The sequence below is a fragment of the Bidens hawaiensis genome, unplaced genomic scaffold (assembly GCF_021521415.1).
Source record: "Bidens hawaiensis isolate Kalapana, Puna unplaced genomic scaffold, B.hawaiensis_p1.1 tig00026173_1, whole genome shotgun sequence".
NCBI lineage: Eukaryota > Viridiplantae > Streptophyta > Magnoliopsida > Asterales > Asteraceae > Bidens > Bidens hawaiensis.
This window is the reverse complement of record NW_027494202.1, coordinates 256,605-281,151: the sequence shown is the minus strand read 5'-3', so window position 1 is coordinate 281,151 and position 24,547 is coordinate 256,605. Positions and strand designations below refer to the sequence as shown.

At 37.7% G+C, this 24,547-nt stretch overlaps 2 protein-coding genes across 2 annotated transcripts; both read left to right on the top strand.

The window, feature by feature from the left end:
• Window positions 1-1,008: 1,008 nt before the first annotated feature.
• LOC143572917 (FT-interacting protein 3-like) lies at window positions 1,009-3,985 on the top strand. Its single transcript, XM_077057945.1, has 2 exons — window positions 1,009-1,761; window positions 2,285-3,985. The coding sequence occupies exons 1-2, from the start codon at window positions 1,151-1,153 to the stop codon at window positions 3,981-3,983; spliced, it is 2,310 nt and encodes a 769-aa protein (XP_076914060.1). The 5' UTR covers window positions 1,009-1,150; the 3' UTR covers window positions 3,984-3,985.
• An 11,271-nt stretch (window positions 3,986-15,256) lies between these two features.
• LOC143572916 (uncharacterized) lies at window positions 15,257-23,006 on the top strand. Its single transcript, XM_077057944.1, has 7 exons — window positions 15,257-15,495; window positions 15,585-15,787; window positions 15,871-16,318; window positions 16,410-16,766; window positions 16,837-17,015; window positions 17,280-20,243; window positions 20,350-23,006. Exons 1-7 carry the CDS (start codon window positions 15,294-15,296, stop codon window positions 22,927-22,929), a joined length of 6,933 nt encoding a protein of 2,310 aa, XP_076914059.1. The 5' UTR covers window positions 15,257-15,293; the 3' UTR covers window positions 22,930-23,006.
• Window positions 23,007-24,547: the final 1,541 nt, after the last annotated feature.

Sequence of the window (24,547 nt, the reverse complement as noted above, 5' to 3'; positions counted from 1 at the left end):
CTTCGAGATGTGACGAAACCAATAACTATACACATATCGAAAATGTTAACAAGACATAGATGTATCCATAATTGGACACTTGGTGGGACTGGCATAATCAATCAACATTTTGTGTTGTTTGGTTCACCATATCTTGTTAATAAATGATTTGTGAAAGAGACTTATGGTGGGATTTATGGGCAACTGAGTTATGGTTTCGTGTGTTGATTATCTAGACTTGTTTTAATACAAAAAAGTATAGGCAAATTAAGTAACAAGGTTTATTATTATCGTTTTATATAATATAAAAATAAAAAAACTTGAGTTTCTAGAAGAATTTTGTTGTTCCAATTCCTAAGAGTTGCTAAAGAGTTGGTGGGTAGTTACAACCTCACCAATTTTGTTATACGTAATAAACCAATTTATATCTTAAAACAGTTTATATTACTATTATTCGGTTATGGTAAAATACAATACGTTCTTGAATAATATTAACTAGCTACACTACAAACTACAATCATAAAAAATAATTCATGCTTAAGTATTTCATGTAGTAAAATACAAAAAAATGGATAAAAAGAAAATTAATCCGTAAAAAAATAATAAAACTTATGTGAATAACATTCATTAGGGACCGATACGTGATTTGTTTTCTTGTTCTTGATATGTCTATGTGTAGTAAATATTTTCACGTACTTATATCAACATACTTTGATTGAAAACGATGTAAATACATCACACACAAGTGTGTAAAAATTTGATAACCGGATCAAGTTACACAAAACAAGTAACTGTAACTAGTTTATGTGTTTTCTCGGATTAGAAAAGGGTAAATTTATATACCATCCATATGTTTACATATAGTTGGTGTACTGTGTACATTTCAAATTAGTATAATTGATAGTAACATTTTTGTTAGAAAATATGATATTATTAGACATCAGTGATGCATATATACTTACCCTAACTTTATTAAATCAGTTTCATTTATATAAGAAAAAAAGAAACAAGTAACATGATCCTACTACAAACAAATTACCACTATATATGTTGTGTTTGCTTATACTTTTGCTAGCTTGAGTCTTCCATAATTCAAAACCCCCCTTTTTCCATGCAATAATTTGTCCATTTCCCCTGAAAATATCCCTAAAAAATTTGATCAATATTCAACATGCACCAACGTCCACCACCGGAAGAATTTGCCCTCCGGGAAACGGCCCCGAAAATAGCCGGATCAGGCAGGTACACGGGCGACAAGCTAACAACCACGTATGACCTCGTCGAACAAATGCAATATCTCTATGTCCGAGTGGTTAAAGCCAAGGACCTCCCACCAAAAGACGTCACGGGAAGTTGTGACCCGTACGTCGAAGTCAAACTAGGAAACTACAAAGGCATCACTCGACACTTCGAAAAGAAATCGAACCCCGAATGGGATCACGTGTTCGCCTTCTCACGTGATCGAATTCAAGCGTCGGTCGTTGAAATTATTGTCAAAGATAAAGATGTTGTGAAAGATGATTTCATCGGGAAAATCTCGTTTGAGCTTAACGAAGACGTCCCGACAAGACTCCCGCCCGATAGCCCACTGGCACCGCAGTGGTACAAGTTGGAAGATAAAAAGGGGGAGAAAATTAAATATGGCGAGATTATGCTCGCTGTCTGGAAAGGAACCCAGGCGGACGAGTGTTTCTCGGACGCCTGGCATTCTGACGCCGCCACTGTTAACCGTGAAGGCGTGTCCAAGATTCGGGGAAAAGTCTATTTGTCCCCAAAATTATGGTAAGTTTAAGTTAAGTAGTTGAGGGTTAGAGTCTCGACATATATGTAGATTTAAAAGTAGTATTACGAGTTTTTGAATTAGCCGTTTTAAGCACAAAAAAAAAGGTTAAAATACAAGAATTGATAATTTTCATTTTTTAAAATGATTAACTCATACACCCTCTAATATTACTTTTAAATCTACAGTTATTTGTTCTACGTACAGACTTTAATTATGTCGTAGATAATTACAATAAATCCTAACTAATATCGGCGGTGATCGAGTGTCAAGACTTGAGGGTTGAGGGTTAGAGTCTCGACGTAAATTTGTGTAGATTTAAGAGTGGTATTATGAGTTTTTGAATTAGCCGTTTTAAAATAATAATAATAATAATAATAATAAAACACAATAATAATAATAATCATCATTTTTTTTTAATATTAAACTCATACACTTTCTAATTCTACTTTAAATTTATATTATTTTTATCTACGTGCAGTAGATAGTTACAATAAATCCTAACTAATATCTGCATACTAACAGGTACGTTCGAGTTAACGTGATCGAGTGTCAAGACTTGATCCCGGGTGACCGGAACAAGCCGATGGAGGTATGCGTAAAGGCGGCATTGGGGAACCAATTCGCCAGGACGAAAATCTCCTCAGTGAAGACGATAAACCCGGTCTGGAACGAAGATTTGGTACTCGTCGCAGCCGAACCGTTCGAAGAAGCATTAATGCTAACAGTAGAAGACCATAGTACCAAAGATGAAATACTAGGAAAGTGTTTGTTGCCATTGTACTCAATTCACCGTAGATGGGATAACAAAGCAGTCCATTCAAAATGGCACAATCTTGAGAAACACGCGGTTGTTTCGGGCGAAAAGAAAGAGCTTAAATTCGCTAGTCGGATTCATCTTCGGGTGTGTTTAGATGGAGGGTATCATGTATTGGACGAGTCCACGAATTATAGTAGCGATTTAAGGCCGACCGCGAAGCAGATATGGAAACCGAGCATTGGAATTTTAGAGCTCGGGATCATTAGCGCGAAGGGGTTGTCGCCGATGAAAACACGCGACGGTCGAGGGTCGACCGACGCGTTTTGTGTCGCGAAGTACGGGAATAAATGGGTTCGAACGCGGACAATTATCGATAGTTTTTCGCCGAGTTGGAACGAGCAGTACACGTGGGAGGTTTTTGATCCGTGCACGGTGCTAACGATTGGCGCGTTTGATAATGGGTTTTTACACGGGGCGAAAAGTGACTCGAGGATCGGGAAAGTGAGGATCCGGTTATCGACGTTGGAGACGGAGAGAGTGTATACACACTCGTACCCACTTATTGCTTTACATCCTTTGGGTGTAAAGAAAATGGGTGAGGTACAATTGGCTGTGAGATTTTCATGCACGTCGTATATTAATATGCTGCATAAATACTCACAACCAATTTTACCTAAGATGCACTATGTGCATCCGCTGGCAATGAGTCAAACCGATAAATTAAGACACCACGCGATTCAAATAGTCTCGACTAGGTTAGCTCGGGCCGAGCCACCGTTAAGGAGAGACGTGGTCGAGTACATGCTAGACGTTTCGTCACATTTATGGAGCGTGCGAAGGAGCAAAGCGAATTTTTTTCGAATAGTGAACGTGGTTAGCGGTTTTGTCGGGTTGGTCAAGTGGCTCGACGCGGTATGCCAATGGACCAACCCGCTCACAACTCTTTTAATTCATGTACTCTTTGTGTTACTAATATTATCACCCGAACTTATCTTGCCCACATTTTTTTTGTACTTATTTGTCGTCGGGATCTGGCGGTATAGACGAAAACCGAGGCACCCGCCTCACATGGATATTCGGTTATCCCACGCGGACGCGGTTTCCTATGACGAGTTAGATGAAGAGTTTGACACGTTTCCAACGTCAAAAGGGCCTAATGTGGTTCGGATGAGATATGATCGGTTAAGAAGTATTGGCGGTCGGATTCAGACCGTGGCGGGTGACTTGGCGACTCAAGGTGAGAGGTTCCACTCGTTGCTGAGCTGGCGGGACCCGAGAGCCTCGGCATTGTTTGTGACATTTTGTTTGGTGGCCGCGGTTGTGTTGTATGTGATACCGTTTCAAGTTGTTGCGCTTCTTTTCGTGTTTTATGTGTTGAGACATCCAAGGTTTCGAACGAAAGTGCCTTCGATGCCCGCGAGTTTCTTTCGACGGCTTCCGTCTGGTGCCGATAGTATGTTGTAGGAAAAAAAAAACTGTTGGTTTTGGTCTACATTGTTGTTTTTATTTCATTAGTTAGTATACATGTTTCCTTAATTTGGAATGAGAAACATGATATCTTTTGTCAAGTTGTACTATGTTATCTAATATGTAGAAACTGTTTAAATTAATTTAAATTGTTGTTTTCGTGTTTTGTTTTGGTCAAAACGGGTCCAGGACAAAACGGAGTTAGGTTGAAATAAGTCGTTTTAGAAAGAAGCACCAAAGTAGGTATTTGCTTATGGTGGCGATGGTGGTGGGGACGACTGCAAGGTGGAGGAGGCAGAGACGAAGGTGGCGATAATGGTGGTGGAGGCAGAGATGAGGTGGCAATGATGGTGGTGGAGACGGCGGTGCATGACAACGAGCAGGTGGTGAAGATAAAATTGGTCATGGACGGGGTACTAACTCATTTGGATAAGTCAACAAGTTTTAGTTTTCGTCACATGTTTTGACCCATTGTTTCCAAATTAACCTGTTGACTGATTTAAGATGACCCAAATGAAATCATACACAATTTATTTTAGCGCAAATCAATCGATCATAATTGCCAATTATAAAACACGTTTTCTTCGATGATAGTTCTTTTTCTCGGGTCACTAGCTTTACCGAAATGATGGTTTCACTTGTTTTAAACATTATATAGTTTTAGTTTTAGTTTGTTTTTTTTGTTTTTTTTTTAATATATTATATTTTGGGCTTTTGGGGTATCCCCTGGCCCCCTAGTAGTGGAAGGGAAAGAGCCTTTTTATTGTTGGGCCTAACTAAGAACATTTTCTTCACAGAATCACAGTTCACAACTTCACAGTTGAATGTTTGTTGTGTATTTTGTTTGGGTGTATAACGTCAATAACAATGAGCTCATATGTTGTGTTATAAATAAGATTTTATAGATTGGTTTGAAGCCATTTCTCTCTATTTAAAAGTAAGTCATGAAAAGATGAAAAGCTAAGAAATATGATCATCAGATTCTAACAAATATTTACTGGTACAAGGAGATGACGAGTGAAAGATGGTACATGATTGTAGGTCAAGTGTGACGTACATTTCAACTTGAGTTATGGGATATGTGAGTGTTATTCGCGTATGGCACGTGTTTGATATGTGAAAATTTAGATGCACGATAGGTCGATGGGGGAAAGTATCTCATACAACACGTGTTACTACTGAAAATATCTATAAGTACATAATAAATTCTAAGAATATTCCGTACCATTACACAAAATATGTCTAAAAGTTTTTAGGTAAAAACCATAAATTATTTTACACTTCGTGATTAATTTTGTTTTTAAAATGTCCACATACTTAACGCGTCGTTTTTTTTTTATAGTGAGAAAGGAGTTTAAATGTCTCTTGCCGAACACCTTGAAGTCTCAAAAAGGAAAATCAAAGTAATAAATTCAAGATGTTAATTATTTAGATAAACATTTAATAAAAATATAAAAAAATGATCGCATATTCGCATGTAAGAGTGTAAGACTTGATTATTATATCCAATGGCTCCCTTGTTTGCAACTCCAAACTTCATATTTAAAATTATATCTATTCACTAATCATCCTATGAATTTTATATTCTTAAGGTATATAAGTATATTATAACTCTATTTTACTTAAAATAATTGTAGAATTCGTACTTTTATCATTTCCACAAATATACTATTGGAGAAACAACGGAGCATATCTAAGACCTTGCATCAATTTTAAATATAAGCTTCCAATTAAATAAGTTTTAACAATAATATATTTTGATAATTGTGTTTCTATGTTCTTCCTTGTTAACACCACTCAGTACTCAAATATCAATCTTCATAACTATGAATTAAAATATGTTAATCGTTAATATCATACAGATTAAAGACGGTCGACGGACATGTTCCTTTTAAAGTAGACAACATACTTGGTTAACATTAGTACAAATAAGAACAAATTAATATTTGACATATAAATTTTAAGTGATGGAACCAAAACGTCTTAATTAGTAGGTCATCACAAGGTTCTCTTTTTTCCGACTACAAGTCTACAACTATGAGATCCATTCAGATGTTAACATCTGATTCATTCAGACTTTAAACTGTTTGGTTTCAGACAAAAAAACATCTGAATGGTTAAAATTATATCTGAAACATTCAGGCTTATAATTGTTGCTGAATGGGACAGAGGTTCATTAAGATCTGACTCATTCAAATCTGAATGAACCAAATAGCCCCTTAGTGTTTTGTAAAAATAAGACAGAATTACAAATTTTGTCCTTTAAAAAAAGCCAAATTACGGTTCGTGTCATTTTCTAAGTTTCCTTGCAGGCGGTGTACTTTAAACTTTTTTTTCTACACGTTATGTCCTTTACGCTAACTGGGTTAGAAAAACTCAGTTAAATGCCCTCACGTGAGGCGCATGTGAGGGCATTTTTGTCTTTTCACCTGTACCTGCAACTTCTTCTTCCTCTTTCTTCTTCATTTTTGTTCTTTCATCAAACACCTGGCAGACCTTTCAATCTCCATTGCTACCATAACCCCAAATCCTACCAACACACTCTTATAACAATCAAACCCACAAATTACACAAACCCCTCAATCTCCATTGCAATTCTCACATACCTTTCTCACTTCACGGCTCCACCACCGTCGCCCCTTCCAATTCCGGCCACACATCCGAGGATTTCGCATACAAGCTTCGCACATGGGATTTCGCATACCACCTCGCCGGAACTTCAAAACTCCGGCAAACCACCGACCAAATCTCATCCTTAATCTTCCTCTCTCACTCCATCAAACCCTACTTTAAAATTTTTGGGTCGGGTTCGGTTATCTGGCGCCATGGTCCCCTCGTCAGAGGCTGAAGCTTCTGTGCAAAGATACCCGTTGGATAAGCGTGGATTGTTTTCGAATGTTCGAGGAGATATCGTGTAAGGCCCCGTTACCGGTAGCCCTACTTTAGCGTCGGATTTACTCATAAACACAGTTCTTCAAATCAGAGTTTATTAAAACTTTTCGCGGAATATAAAACATCAATCATTTGTTACAAAACATTAAATCTTTTCTTTGATACCATAACACAAAACTTTATATTTAAAACATCTTTACTTCTTTCTTCAGATGCCAGCCGTTCAATCCATGCCGTGTGTCATCCTCATGCTAACTCTATAATCAGCTCACCTGCGTGCATACTAAAAGTCAGCTACGCTGAGTGAGTTCTAGTTAATCGAACGCCATACAATACATACACATACATACATATCTGTAGATACATATCCATACTTCACTAGTTACCCTTCTGTTCTACATACATACTCGCTACTATACATACATACATATCTACAATCACTAACCTCAGTCTACCGAGAGTACGTTCATAGTTCACCGTCTATACCTGTACTCAAGGTCGTGAACACGTACAAGGTTCGCAGTCCTTAGCTATGTTCACCATTTATGGTACGTACAAGGATCGCGGTCCTTCCCTATACCATAGTACATCCACAACACGTACAAGGTTCGCAGTCCTTCCCTATGTTGCAACCTAATTCATAGCACGTACGAGGTTCGCAGTCCTCCCCTATGCTACAAAATCAGCACGTATAAGGTTCACAGTCCTTTCCTATGCTGAAATACATCCACAACACGTACAAGGTTCGCAGTCCTTCCCTATGTTGCAACCTAATTCATAGCACGTACGAGGTTCGCAGTCCTCCCCTATGCTACAAATACAGCACGTATAAGGTTCACAGTCCTTTCCTATGCTGACGGTTATCTACATTACGTATAAGGTTCGCAGTCCTTATCTACGTTTACATATATCATCTACTTCACGTATAAGGCTCGCAGTCCTTAACTACGCCATTACCAGCCGAGTCTATGTCCGACAGAAGCTAGAGGGATTTGCCATCCTAACTTACTATGTCGAACGTAGAGCTCACATGCCATTCGTGTACCTATATACACATACTTACATTATAACATAAGAACACTCTAGGCATTCTTTACCTCATTCATTTAACAACCATACCCCTTGTCGTTACGTGCAATATCCGAAGATCGTTCACGCCCCGACAAGTATTCATTTGAAATATTCATACATCTTCGATATATAATATTCGTACCTTTATTTTTAACCTGACAGTACGCGCAATATCCGAAGATCGTTCGCGTACCGACAAACAATCATTCATATCTATCACACATATCACATATGACATACACTTATCACTTAGGATAAATGTATTAACAACACATCGAGTATGCACACAGCCCCGAAAACATAACAAGGAATGGGGCTAGAAACTCACCTGAACACGGTTACGTTCACCGTTAATCGTAATCCCTTTCTTCAGCTGTGCACGGCTGACTGTATAACAAGTACACGTATCAAACAACTATCACTACTCATATCATCTTTCCAGTCTTAACTACTACCCACAACGAACGGAGGTCCGGGGGCAGCGCCCCTGGCAGCGGGGTCTAGGGGTGGCAGCCCCTAGCAGGGTCCAAGGGGCAGAGCCCCTGGCTGGGGTCGAGCTGCCAGGTCAGCTTGGAAAAATTTTATTTACATTAACTGTCTTAACACATTTTCCATTAGGTTTTTAATTTATTTTCTAAGCGAACTTAACTTTAGGCGAAGTTAAACCTTAAGCGAACTTAGCTTTAGGCGAAGTTAAACCTTAGGCGAACTTAGCTTTAGGCGAAGTTAAACCATAGGCGAACTTAGCTTTAGGCGAAGTTAAACCTCAGGCGAACTTAGCTTTAGGCGAAGTTAAACCTCAGGCGAACTTAGCTTTAGGCGAAGTTAAACCTTAGGCGAACTTAGCTTTAGGCGAAGTTCATCAGGCGAACTTAGCTTTAGGCGAAGTTAAACCTTAGGCGAACTTAGCTTTAGGCGAAGTTCATCAGGCGAATTTAGCTTGCAGGCGAAGTTCATCAGGCGAACTTAGCTTGCAGGCGAAGTTGTCGTCTGCAGGTTCTGTTCGCTCCTAAATCCTTCGTTCCTTAACCAAATAACTCGATTTAGGTACCCATGGAATCGTCTGACCAGCGCCTACAAACCCCAACTATCAAATCGACCTAACATCGATGTTTAGAGGGTGCGATTTAGGCATATAGGTTACGGGTCCTTTTTATCAATCGATTAACCCATCAAATCATAACCATTTTCAGTAAGTTTAGCTTTGTTGGATTCGTTTTTACCATACAAACTCAGATCTACCATTTCTCAAATCAAACCGAACCTATACGAACGATTTCTAACCATAAACGTACCTTGAACGAGTCGAACTTACGAACACGAGCTGGTCTTGTTGCTTTGGTTCGTCACGACGATCTAGCACCAACTAACGTTTACTCTCTCTCGGATCCTGCTCGTTTATGGTGTGTGTGTTTTGAATGTGTAGAGATTAGAATGGAAAGAGATGAGGTTTAGGGTTTTATGGTGGTTTAGGGGATATTTATATCCCTTAAAGCCCATGGACCTAAGGCCCATTCTCATTTAACCCATCTCAAATAATCTAACACTAGCCCGACTCATACCAACTCCTACTCTATTATTTATTTCCCGAACCCGAGTCAACTTTCCCTCTATTATTAAGTAATATAATAAATATCATTTTGGAAATTTCGGGATGTTACATATCGCGCTTCGAATCTACCTTGTTCATGGTCAATTTTCCACAAATCAACAGCAACCGCAAGAGCTAGGGTTTGGAGGTGGTGGAAGATGGTGGAGAATGAATGGACGGATTTGCGCCACGTGGCGGTGGACCAGAGGTGGTGGTTTTTGCGGTGGATGGTGGTGGTTGGACGGCCGCCGGCGGCGCAGGAGGATTTGGGATGGTGGTTAGGGTTAGGGTTTGGTGAATTGCAGGTTTGTGGGAATTGGAATTGGAATTGGAATTGGAATTGGAAGAGGAAGATTAATAATATTAATGTGGCAATGGTGATTGATAGGATTGAGATCTTGTGTAAGAAGATTTGAATGTGTTTCTCCATTGATGTTAGGGTTTGATGCTATCAGATGCACTGAAGAAGAAGAAGTTGCAGGGTAGACAAAAAGACAAAACTACCCTCACATGCTTCTCACGTGATGGGATTTAACAGAGTTTTTCTAACCCAGTTAGCGTAAAGGACATAACTTGTAGGAAAAAAAAGTTTAAAGTACACCGCGTGCAAGGAAACTTAGAAAAGGACACGAACCGTAATTTGGCTTTTTTTAAAGGACAAAATTTATAATTCTGTCTAAAAATAATATGAGTTTTTATATCAGAAAAATCAATAAATTTTTGTGACAAAAGTTATAATGGAATTTCTTGACCCTCTCCTAGTCACATGTTATTCAAATAAATTTTTTTTATTAATGTGAGACATATTAGAATTAAATAAAATGCTTTTGATATGTTATTTTCTTCTCTAATTTTCTTAAGTGTAATCAAATATATTAATTTTAGTTAAAACAATAGTGGATATTCTGTACTTCAATTTTTTAAGGAAACTTGGTTCTCATCACTTGTGATCACTGTTTGTCGCCGGTTTGCACGACACAATTAAACAGTGATGCCATTCTTCATTTTTCCTTTAAAAACATATTCTTGATAGTGGCTTATATGACGATATATAATTTACATTCATATATGATATATATGTATATACTTTCCGTAAGACTTTACCCTTAGCTAGAGGTGTAAATCCTGACCGAATAACCGAATCACAACTGAAACCGGTATATAATAGAAAGTTGTTTGTAACCGATATTAACCATACCTTAGGGAGTGGTTACAATTTTTCACATAGGAGCTGGTTAGGTTAACCGAACATAAGTTAATAAAGTTAGTGATAATAAGATTTATTTCAATAGGCTACTTTCGGTTATTCGGTTAATAACCAAACATAACTACCTACATAGGTTAGAGATTTTTTCACTCAAAAGTAAAACCAATTAGAAATTGAAACCGGTTATTGAGATTAACCGGTTTTTACCGTTTGACCAAGAACCGACTTGGGGGTGTTTGGGATTCCTTATTTCCACCTCCTTATCACTTATTCTCATAAGTTATAAGTTACAAAAGTGTTAACTTATAACCTATTTCCCTCACAACTTTCAATTTTGCCAAACACCTTATGACTTTTTTGTGAAAGTTATAAGTCATAAGGAAGTAAAATAAGCAATCCCAAACACCCCCTTGATTACTAACCGACTACTTAGAAACTGGTTAACTCATATTTGCACATCTGTGGTCTACCCTTGACGCCCAAGGTTTTACAGTAACCATCATGGCATCGTGTAATTCTAAATGGTCTGTTTATGTGTGGATCACACTTTTTAAATGATATGTATCCTCAGGGCTGGTTGATTTCGAGGTGTTCCGGTTATTATTATTATTATTATTATTATTATTATTATTATTATTATTAACTTGTGTTTGCATATAACATTTCCAATTTTCTTTTCCTCTTTTTTGTGTATTCTATTTTGAATTGCCAAAACATGGTATCAAGCTATGTTTGCATGGACAAACATGTAATACAAGATGCAAGTAAAATATACTAAAGTAAAAATAAGACAAAATAAAGATTAAATATGTTTCTAGTAAGAAAATATAAAGAAACGAGGTATAAAAATGCATCTACGCATATGCCATTGTGTCTTCTTGTCTTAGGCTTTAGTGATCTACCTTCGATCATATCTATTGTTTCATCATTATATGTATAACATATATGTAACTCCAAAAGTTTGTCCCCCCAAAGTAATAGTTTTCAGGAAATTATACAACACAAACAAAATGTCATTATTCTTAATGTGATGAAGAAGATAAGATGATAAAAAGATATAACATGGCATTCATTCCTTATATGTTTTGTAGGGTTTATCTAGAGTAAATTGATTTTCTAGCCTCTTTGGTTTACGTCTCATGGCTCTTTCAGCTTAAAATAAAACTTTTAAAAAATAAACTCCTAGAGTTTTTTTGGTTACACATCTTAATGACTCATGAAGTCTCTTAATAGTTAAGTTCCAGATACATGTTGAATGATTCAAAAACTACCTCTTAATCAGTCAAACTTTTTATTGATTCAGCACAAGATTATTAAACAACCCATTAACATTTAAATGTGACTGCGGTTTTGGCCCCTTAGTGGTAAAGTATGGACAAGAACGTCTGGGGACCCAAAATGTATGCAAATTTTCATAAACAAGGGGGCCCGGTTTCAATTTATTTGGTCGAAAACATGTAAATTTACACAATGCATAAAAAATTCATTAAGTGGTGAAGCATGGACAAGAATGTCCGGGGACCCAAAATGTATGAAATTTTTCATAAACGAGGGGGGGTCGTTTCATTTATTTGGTCGAAAACATGTAAATTTACACTACGTATAAAAATTCTTAGAAGAAAACGGCTAAATTTACACTATTGTGCAAAAAAACAGGGGGCGGGCGCGGAAACGGGTAAATTTACATCGCGTAAATTTAACCGTTTTTTCGCACGAAAATATTTATACTTAGTGTCAAACTGTCAATCTATCCATTTTCAACCAAAAATTTGAGCTCCCCAGTTACGAGTTTGTGAAAATTTTCATACATTCTAAGTCCCTCCAACCCGACATTCTTGTCCAAGTTTTGCCATTTGCATGAACGTTTTTTCGGTTGTTAACCGTTGTGTCGCCGCAAGGACATTTCAAAATTACATAACACAAGAAGTAAAACAACGAGCGTGTTTCACCCCGATGACGTCGTTAGGGCGGAGCAGCGGCGGTTTTCCCAATACCGGTAACACACACCAACCAACAACTCAACAAGGATACAAATTCTAAGATCCTAAACCGGTCCATTAATTAATCAATAATCTCTCAGTCATCGTTACTTTCAATTTCAAGCCCTAATTAAATATCACAACCTTGACGGAGATCACAAATGGCAGCAAGAATCAACTGCAGAATATCTTGTTATTATTTTAACTTTTTATACCAATTAATTACCTTCAGTTTCCATTGTTGGACTAACCGCGCTTTAGAATTTACCGATATGTTGTCGTTTCGTATTTGGAATCGTTCACCAACGATGCTATTTAAATATCACTCGTCACTCGTCACAACAACTTGTGGTTCGTTGAGATCCGGTTGTTACCGTCAGTCACATCTCTACAATTTGTGTGCCATTTGGCGCGCATTTTCAACTGCTGATACAACGATCATTGACTCTGACTCTCAGGTTGGTTATATGTTTATTGTACTATATTATTATTATTATTACTATTATTATTATTATTACTACGTGTGTGTTCTGATCAAATACACATATATTTTACGTTTAACATGCTAAACATATAAATAACTAGAATATTTAGAGTTATTATTATTATGAAACATGATCAAATACATTTTATTCTTAACATGAAAACGGTGAGAACCAATTTGTTGTTATGATTAGGTTTATTTTTATAGATGTTAAGATCAAAATGTATATGAACCTTCCCCTTATTATTATTATTATTATGATTAATTGATTATGATTATTATTATTATTATTATTATTATTATTATTATTATTACTTTACTTTATTTTTGTACCGTAAAGTCGTAAACTATGATTCAAAACTGTAAATTAATAATAATTATTCTGGTTATTTTGTACGTTTAGTAAATTAATTTAATTTGTACAGGATATAATCACCTTCACGATTTTTAAACATATATAATTTTTACATAGGTTAATATTAAAAAAAATATACATTATAGAAACGAGCATTTTATTCTTTTTAATCTAAATTTATTGCTATAGTTTATTTTAATTCAAAAAAAAATTAACATGTTACGTGATTACCGGCGTATGTGTTTCCGCTGCATTGTGTGGAGACTCTTTTAGTAAATGTAAATAGGATTAGTGGGTATTTAATTAGTAATTTATTGTTCAATGACCAGATTCATGGATGATGATTTATGCTTTGTGTGTTAGAATTGGTAAAAGAACTATTTTTTTAGGTGAAGTGACTTGTCGGCAGTTTATTTCGTTATGCATTTAGTATATGTGCAGTGTAGTCCTTGTATTTTAAGAATTTGCAAATTAGTACCTTGAAGTTACATAGCTACAACATTATTCATTTTTATAACTGGACAATGTTGATCATGTATCATGTTGTTAGGTTCATATAATGGTTGCTAAATGTACTTTGTTAGATGAAGAGTCGAAAATCGAAAAATATTATGGAACATGCTAATTAGAGGTCTTGATATGAGCTAATAATTAGTAATGAATTCTATGGATTCAGTAGCAAGAGCTTTTTGCATATTCAAGCAAATTATAAAACTAAAAGTTCAATTATGTTGTTAGTTGCTACACTATAGTTGGAACCAGAGGGGTGTGAAGTGTGCATTCCTAAACTCAGAGGGTTGTCATGAACTTTGTAGAACCATATTTGGTAGATGTGAATTATATATAAAAAAAGACTTTATACTTTAAAGTAAAATGTATAATATATATAGGGAGAGATACTGATCTCCAATGAGAAGGTACTTAGAACTTAAAGTTCTTTTAAATATTTATTTCAATGAGGAGATCATTCTACAGACTTTGTGATGTTAGAATATGTTGGAGGAAAGGAAGGCCCGTGAAGCGAGATAGTGCGGTTTTGCATGTTATGGAATTCATGTTTGTAGAGCAGAATGTTCACATAAGAATCTATTGCAGTTGCAGGAGTTAACTAGTAAATCTTCGAAATAAATGCAGTTGTTCGTGCATTACAAGAATATCTACTCACACCGGCTTGAGTTTGGTTGAGAAAAAAACTTGTTAGTTCACACTCTTCTCATCTCTATATGATTCCATTTACAAACTATAACCAAAATTATTTTCCATCACATTAGAAACATGTTTATGTTGATGAACCTGAAAAATTAATTATTTTTTAGCAAAAAGATTATCTTTTGGATGATTTAGGACTGCATTTCATTGTAAACATCAACAGAAACTTGATCTTTGTTTTGATTGGTGAGGTGGCAAGACTGCAAGAGAGTACTTAACATATTTCATTTTTAGTATCTTCGTTATTGTCCTCTTTTAGCTGTGATATTGTGCGGAAGACAAAAGAATAAAATTATGTTCATTTGCATTTAATCACGTATAAACTTCTGCTAAAAAGTAGTTAACTTTTTTAATATAATAAAGATTGACTTCTTTCTATATTAGTGGATGTTCATACCAATTCTAGCTGTAACTCTTGGTAACATTTACTGGATACCATGTAGTGTTATTGAGTGAATTTATTCTGTTGACATCATCAGCCACTGACATAAATTATAAGACCTAAAATATTCCAAAGAAATGGACTTGAAGCAGTCAATACCAGACCAACTTACAAAAATGCATCCATGTATGCCTGTGAACGCAAGCATATGCATACTGGGAGGTGGCCCGAGTGGTTCATCAGCAGCTTACGCACTTGCTAAGCTTGGGTATAATAATGTGACCCTGTTTGAAAAATACCACACAGTCAGTGGCATGTGTGAATCAGCTGAAATTGAAGGCAAGATGCATCTCTTTTACATTCCCGATTTATGTAATTATTCATCTTAATGATAATAATGTGATGCTAACTTAAGTTTATAATTACAGGAAAAGTTTATGATCTCGGAGGTCAAGTTCTCGCAGCAAATAGTGCGCCCACTATTTTTCACTTAGCAAAAGAAATCGGGTCTGAACTTGAAGAATTGGACTCTCATAAACTAGCCCTGATCGACAGTTCAACCGGGAAATATGAAGACATACAAGTTGCTGATGATTATCTTGCTGTAGTTTCATTGACCTTAGAACTCCAGGTTAATAATAATAACTCGATGTATGATTTGATGATTAAATTTGAAGATTGATGATAATAATATCTTGATGTACTATTTTTCAGGATAAGGCAAAGAATTCAGGTCGAAATGGAGTTCACGCAATTAGTGAGTTTGCTTCAGAACAAGTTCCTGAATTTCTTGAATCTAAAGGACTAAAAACTGTTCCAAAATCAGTTGTGTATGGATACACGGCTTCTGGTTATGGGTTTGTTGAAGATATGCCTTATGCATACATTCATGAGTTCACACGAACCTCAATGGCTGGTAAAATAAGACGGTTTAAAGGCGGTTACATGGGATTCTGGCATAACTTGAGTAAATCTCTTCCCATTAATATTCACTGCAACACTGAAGTTTTAGCTATTAAACGAAACTCCTCAAACGTGTCGGTCAAAGTCAAGAATTGCTTCGGGGAAGTCAAAACTATGGAGTTTGATAAAGTCATCATTTCTGGTGCTTTTCCTTTTACAAATGGGAAAATCTACAGATCACCAAATTATGTTACACCAGGTAATATAATGGGATGATTTTATAATTAACGTTTTATTTGTGTCATACCGTCGTATGTTAAATTAATGTTATTTTGGTCTTGCAACTACAGAAACTGATGATGAATTAATGGATTTGACTGATCTTGAAAAGGAGTTGTTTGGTAAAGTGCAGACGATAGATTACTACACGACTGTCATGAAAATAAAAGGGCTAGATCATCTGCCAGTAGGATTTTATTACTTTGCTGAGTTCATGAATCCTGCAAGTATAGGATATCCGGTCGCGATTCAGAAATTTTATGCTGATACAGATATTTATCTTTTCTGGTCTTATGGAAATGCGGTTGATATTAAAGGACCACGGGTCACTGAACTTGCAACTGAAGTGGTTAACAGAATGGGAGGCCAAGTTGAGAATGTAATATTGCAGCGACAGTTTAAATATTTCCCTCATGTTAGTAGCCAAGGTATGCTAAAAAAACAAAAGTTAATAATATCATTTGTGAACTCCATTAAATATATTTACAAAAAATGCAGATATGAAGGATGGATATTATGATAAAATGGAGAATGAACTACAAGGTCAACAGAACACTTACTACGTAGGTGGACTTGTTGCGTTTGAGCTAACCGAGAGGAATTCATCATATGCTATGAATCTAGTTCGTAAACACTTTGCAAGTGATGATCCTTTACCAAAATTTCCATATGTGAAGGTAATTTAATATAATTATTAATCAGAATACTGTCATCATTTAATTACTAGAATGTCAATATTAACCCGTTTTGACATTTACTTATAAATGGAATGATTTGGGTCATATTTTATCTCTAGTGAGTCAAACATGTAAATTTCTAAAACAGCTTAACTTCCTAAATCATTTATTCAATAAGTTAGTTTATTGATAAAATAAAACAATAACATTTTTTCAAATTTTTTGTTGAACTTATTAGAAATTATTATTTCCTCTATTTTGCAGAGATTGTTTCCACTTTTATCAGATTGTTGGGACAGGAACCCAGAACCGTTGGATGAATATTCGGGAATAACATTCCCAGACTTAAATAGCCTCGATAACTATTTAAAGCACTGGGGAACTCATGAAATAACTCGGGAAAAAACGCTCTACACTTGGATTAATGATGAAGGCAAGGAAGCATACAAGAGGACATATGCAGAACTCAATGTTAATGCTTCTTGCATTGCTCATAACCTGTTGACGGGCTCAAAGCCCGTTATCCGGCCCGGTGACCGGGTCTTGTTGCTCCATGTTCCCGGGCTTGATTTCATAGACGCTTTCTTTGGTTGTTTACGAGCCCGAGTCCTCCCTGTTCCTGTTCTTCCTCCCGACCCGCTTCAAAGAGGTGGCCAAGCACTTTTAAAGCTGGAAAACATTGCTAAATCGAGCAATGCAAAGGCGATATTATCAACAGTGCTTTATCATGGAGCGGTGAGAGCGGGTAATGTGAAGAGCATGATCTCGTTATCTAGAAAAGGCGGGAAAAGCTCTGCGAAATGGCCCAATCTTCCATGGATACATACAGATTCACTTGTGAAGAATGCAAAAGGTGTTGACTTTGACTTAAAAACCTTTTCTGAACCGATGAAAGATGATCTTTGTTTTCTTCAGTTTACTTCTGGGTCAACTGGAGATGCTAAAGGGGTGATGATAACACATGGTGGGCTGATTCATAATGTTAAGCTAATGAGAAGGATATATAGAAGTACATCAAGAACAATGTTAGTAAGCTGGCTTCCTCAGTACCATGACATGGGCCTAATTGGCGGGCTTTTTACATCTCTCGTTAGTGGCGGGTCTGCAATTCTTCTCTCGCCAATGACGTTCATCGTGAAACCGTTATTATGGCTTCAAATCATGAGCAAGTATCGGGCCACACACAGTGCGGGCCCAAACTTCGCGTTCGAACTAGTGGTCAGAAGATTAGAGGGTGTCAAAGATAAAGTGTTGAGTTATGATCTTTCTAATATGAAGTTTCTCATGATTGCTGCGGAGCCCGTTAGACAAAAAACGTTAATGAAGTTTATTCAGCTCACCGCACCATTCGGGCTTTCTCAACAAGTAATGGCTCCTGGTTATGGGTTGGCAGAAAACTGTGTTTATGTTTGTTGTGCTTATGGAGAAAAGAAGCCCGTTTTAATCGACTGGCAAGGAAGGGTGTGTTGCGGTTATGTGGGCCTGAGTGATGAAGATGTCGATATCAAAATAGTTGACCCGGAAACAGGTTTAGAGCATGATGAGCCCGGTAAGGAAGGTGAGATATGGATTAGCAGCCCGAGTGCGGGAATCGGGTACTGGGACAAAGAAGAACTGAGTCAAACAACTTTCAAGAATTCGCTCGAAAACCAACCCGGTAAAATTTATACACGAACCGGTGATCTGGGAAGGATAATAGATGGAAACTTGTTCATAACTGGAAGAATAAAAGATCTTATTATTGTTGGTGGAAGAAATATATATTCTGCAGATATTGAAAAGACGGTTGAAAGTGCTTCTGAGCTCTTACGCCCCGGTTGTTGCGCGGTAATCGGTGTCCCGGAGGAGACGTTATCGACAAAAGGGATATCGGTTCCGGATGGTTCTGATCAAGTTGGTTTGGTGGTGATTGCAGAGGTTCGAGACGGAAAGCCCGTTAACAAAGAAGTGGTTCAACAAATTCAGGCTCGGGTTGCAGAAGAACACGGTGTCTCGATTGCCTCGGTTAAACTGATCAAGCCCCGAACCATCAGTAAAACCACTTCTGGTAAGATAAAAAGATTTGAATGTCTTAAACAGTTTGCTGATGGAACTTTGAATCTGGTCCCGGAGCCGATTGTGACCAAGAAAAGGTTGATGCGGTCCTACACAACGGGCACATGTCGAGAAGGGAATACACCGAGGCCCGATTTCGTGAAGAACCGCCCGTTGCCAGATATGGGGCCGAGTCACAAAGAGATTGAAGACTTTTTAATCGGTTTAGTTTCTGAACAAACGGGGATTTCGGTCAACAAGATTTCAACAACAGAGGGTTTGACTTCTTACGGGATTGACTCGATCGGTGTGGTTCGATCTGCACAAAAGCTTTCGGATTTTCTCGGGGTGCCTGTTGGCGCGGTTGATGTATTTACATCCACTTGCATTGCAGATTTAGCAAGCTTCTCAGAAAACCTTGTGATGAAATCTCAACCGAACCTAACAACTCAATCGTTTTCTGTTATTCCAAACCACATAGACGACAGTAACGTTGACTTGTTGACCGAGATTTCAACACTTCGACAGTTTGGTATCTGGACACTGCAAGTATTTGCACTTGTATATATATGCATGATGCTTGTTCTTCCTGCTTATCAATCAATTTCTGTATTCATGCACTTGGTTTCTTCTGAAAATTCATTGATGGGGTACGCAATTTCTTTATTATTTGCTCCCATTGTTTGGATCTTCTGCATATTTGCCACCTGCATCTCGGTGGCATTCTTCGGTACATCATTTCTCCAGCCGAATTACGCCTTAACCCCTGAAGTCTCCATATGGTCAATCGACTTTGTAAAATGGTGGACGCTTTACAAAGCCCAAGATATCTGTTCTAATGTCATGGCAGTTCATTTGCGTGGGACGATTTTTTTGAAATACTGGTTTGAGTTGTTTGGTGCGAGAATTGGTTCGTCGGTTTTGCTTGATACAGTTAATATTACGGACCCGGCTCTCGTTTCTATAGGAGACCAAGCTGTGATTGCAGAAGGTGCATTGATTCAAGGACATGAAGTGAAACATGGTGTTTTGAGTTTTTTGCCAGTTAGGATCAGTCAACGGTCTGAAATTGGCCCGTATGCTGTGATCCAAAAAGGAAGTTTTGTTGGTGAAGAGGGTAAAGTAGGAACTCTACAGAAAACCGAAACTGGAAAGCCCGTTTTTCGATCAAGCAGGCGCAAAAGTGTTCAAAAGGTAATTTATAACTTCTATACTTCTTAATACCCCAACATTTATGTTTTATCTTTAACGGGTCACGGTTATATTTGGTGCTTCATGTTTTGTGATTGTTTCGTCTCAGGATGCATTAAACAGTACTCAAACCGAGGCTATCCATCACCTGATGGGTATATATGCAGTTGGGTTCCTTAGTTCTCTTTCATCTGCAATTGCATACTTCATTTACATCTCACTATACCAACAATCACCATCTCTCAAACACTTCTCATTTCTCTGTGTTGCTGGAGCTTTCCACTGGCTTCCGTTCACCATTATCGCATACGCAGCCATGATCTTAACCACCACAGTGTACCCACTGACCTTTGCCACATCACTAGCCACTGCTTACCTGGCTCATGGCTTGATCCTCAGCCTCCTAACCTGTACAGTCACACAGTTCCTTGACAAAGACGAAAGCCCGTTAACAATATGGCTTCGCCACCGAATAACCATCGCTTGCCATCTCAAATTTGCTAAGCTTCTTTCTGGAACCGAAGCATTTTGCGTGTATTTAAGACTGTTAGGTGCTAAAATTGGAAATCACTGTTCGATTCGGGCCATCAATCCGGTTTCTGACCCGAGGTTAATTTCTATCGGTGCTGGTGTTCATTTGGGTGACTTTAGCCGAATCATTGCGGGGTTTTATTCTCAAAGTGGGTTCAAATCCGAAAAAGTCGAAGTTCATGATAACGCAGTCGTTGGAAGTCAAAGCATTTTGCTTCCTGGTACAGTTGTAGAAAACAATGTGATCCTTGGAGCTTTGTCAGTGTCTCCGGTTGACTCGGTTCTCAAACGAGGAGGTGTTTACATCGGGTCGGATACACCCGTTATGATAAAGAACACCATGCATGATTTAGACGATCGCATAGAAGAAATGGATGTTAAGTACAAAAAGATTGTTGGTAATTTAGCTGCAAATCTTGCTGCCACTACGCTTAAAGTGAAATCAAGATACTTCCATCGGATCGGTGTTAGCGGGAAAGGAGTTCTTAAAATGTATGATAACATTAACGGGTTCCCGAGTCACAAAATCTTTCAACCTGGGAAAGCTTACCCTGTGATCATCAGACACAGTAACAGCTTAAGTGCAGATGATGATGCAAGACTCGATGCACGCGGTGCAGCTGTGCGAATACTAACTGAAACCGAAACTGGACCCGAAACACCACTTCTTGATCTGACTTTAAAAAGTGGGAACGCTTTCTACGCGAGAACGATTTCTGATTTTGCCACGTGGCTCGTTTGTGGTTTGCCAGCTAGAGAGGAGTACGTGAAGCGGGTCCCGCACGTGCGTGAAGCCGTTTGGGCATCGCTACGTAACACGGATTCGTTTACTGACTTGCATTATTATTCAAACATATGCAGGCTTTTTCGGTTTGAAGATGGAAGTGAAATGTATGTGAAGTTTAAACTAAGACCTTTTGATGTTAATATTACTGAAGATTCGGGTAAGGTTGACCCGATCGGGATTCTTCCACCCGAAACGGGTGCGATCCCAAGAGATGTTAATGACAAAAGGCCGACGCTTTTCCTCGCTGATGATTTCAAGACCCGAGTGAGTCAACCGGGTGGAGTTCGGTATATTTTCCAATTACAAGTCCGGCCCGTACCCGACGATGATGTTACTAAGGACATCGCGCTCGACTGCACGAAACCATGGGACGAGTTTGAATTCCCATACATTGACGTGGGCGAGATAACGATCGATCAAAACGAAACTCCAAAACAATCAGAGGAACTCGAGTTTAATCCGTTCCTTAGATGTAACGAGGTGGATGTTATTCGTGCCACGTCAGCGTCACAAAGCGCTTCCATCGATCACGGTCGTTCATTGATATACGAAATATGTCAGCATTTGAGAAACGGTCAACCGCTTCCCGAGTCATGGAGGAGTTTCATAGAACAGTCAGATGTTAAAGTTGACCTCTCGGGGTGTCCGATGGCCGCCAGGCCCGCCACGTCAGCTACCGAGCACAAGTCAACCGAAGTGACACTCACAAGAACATGGTATCAAACATCATGGACATTATTCAGTCAACCTTTGTTACAAACATTCTTGCCTTATTATCTAATGGCATTGCTCATTTCGGGTCCTTTAAACATAATGTTTTACGTAAAAGAATCGACAGGGTACCCCATTCAGTGGCTGCTGCCAGTGTTTTGGGTGTGTTCGGGTACGTGGGCTGGGTTAGCATGCGTTATAGCCAAATGGGTAGTAGTTGGAAAGAAGAAAGATGGCGGGAGCGTGTTGATATGGGGAAAAGAAGTGTTTATGGACACGATATGGCAAGCGTTTAGGACGTTAGTCGGGGAGTATTTTATGGAAATGGTGAGCGGGTCGTTTATGTTTAATGTATGGATGAAGATGATGGGGTCGGATATTGACGTGAACCAAGGGGTTTACGTGGATAGTATGGGAGCAGTGTTGAACCCCGAGATGGTGGAGATAGAGGGCGGGGGCTGTGTCGGGCGGGAGGCGGTGTTGTTCGGGCATATATATGAAGGTGATGGTGGGAAGGTGATGTTTGGGAAGATTAGAATTGGTGAAGATGGGTTTGTAGGGAGTAGAAGTGTTGTTATGCCTGGAGTTTGTGTGGAGAATGGTGGTAGTCTTAGTGCATTGTCACTTGCATTCAAGGGAGAGATTATTAAGTCAAAATAGTTAATGTTATGTTGTTATATGTGGTTTAATAATGTTTGCATCATGTACTTGAATCTTGATGTATCAAATAAAGCATTTCATGTTTATTAACAAAGATAACATACATAGTATTGTGAATATGAGTTTGAATCAAATACAAATGAAATTAACGTGCTAAACGTGAGAATTAAGTAGAGTAATTATATATACAAGTAGAGTAATTACATAATTACTCTATAATGTAATTACATAATTACTTTACTTGATTCTCACGTTTAGCACGTTAAATTCATTTGTACATTAACCTTCCCCTTGTGAATATAAATATTGTGACTTCAATATGTTGTAGCATATATGTTGCAATTTATATACAACATCTTTCATATTCATCCTTTGATGTAGGGAATATGAAGAGCATGATACTCCAAACTTGATTGTTAAAGCCAAACATTCCTCTATTTTCTTTGCATTCGCATCCTTGTTTTGCGTAAATGTTTAGCATGTTAACATCAATAACGTGAGTTGCATGGTCGGGCAAGGCCATGGCGGCAAATTTGAGAAGGGTGAGACCCTCATTAAAGATGCCAGTTGGCCTTTTCCCGGTCATCGCCTCAAGAAATAATATTACAAAACTGTAGACATCTTTGTTGCTTGACATCTTACTCCCGAGATTATACTATGCAACTTATCATCAATAGCTTTAACTGTCCCCTGATACACACAATCTAGTTTGTTTAATAAGAAGTTTATAAAAAGTTCAACAAGTCGTGCACATTAACTCATCTACGCTGAAGAACGATAACTTTGTTTTCAGTAGAATCAGATTTGTCATTCAAAAGAGGATGACGACGCAGCTTATTGTCCGCTTACCTACTTCCTGTTATAACCAGATCATTTTATTGCTGTTAATTAGACCTCTAAATTCATTGTGTTTCAAAACTTTCTAGAAAATAGTTTATACTCGAGTCCTCAAATTAGGGCTGGAAATTGGGTACCTGTTAAGACACGATAAGACCTGTTAATTGAAAAAAGTGCGGTATGTGATTTTTTTATTTTCTTAAATAATTGAAATTAGTAGGCTAGACTCCCTCGTTATCCCTTATTGGTACACAAAACTTAAAACTGTCTTATAGTCATGGCATATAAAGTAGTTAATCGTATTAGAGCATTATATTTATTATATATTTGTACATTTTAGATTGATTGATTGTGATCTCCTTTCCATAATATTAGGGATGGTTTGTTATGTAAATCCCTTATATATTGTAAATATGCATCGATGGAAGGACAGGGAAATACTTTGACCTTTAAAACGAGTTGTATTCAAGTTTTATATTTATGTCACGCGCATCACATGTTACCTGTTAAACCTGTTAAGACACGAATTACCGGCCCTACCTTAAATATCCGAGTCCTTGGTTCTAAATCTACGCCGATCTTTTTGACCCACATTTTACACCAACTCTTGATTCGACCTCACCTTCAAGTAAACTCCCACCCACTACCCAACATCCAACCCTACCAAGTATTATCTTTTCTAAAATTCTTTTAACATTTTCACATTTATATTTTCACTTCACAATGTAATTATATTTATATGAAGAGACTATTAAGCCAATCATTTATGGCGGCCCCATTG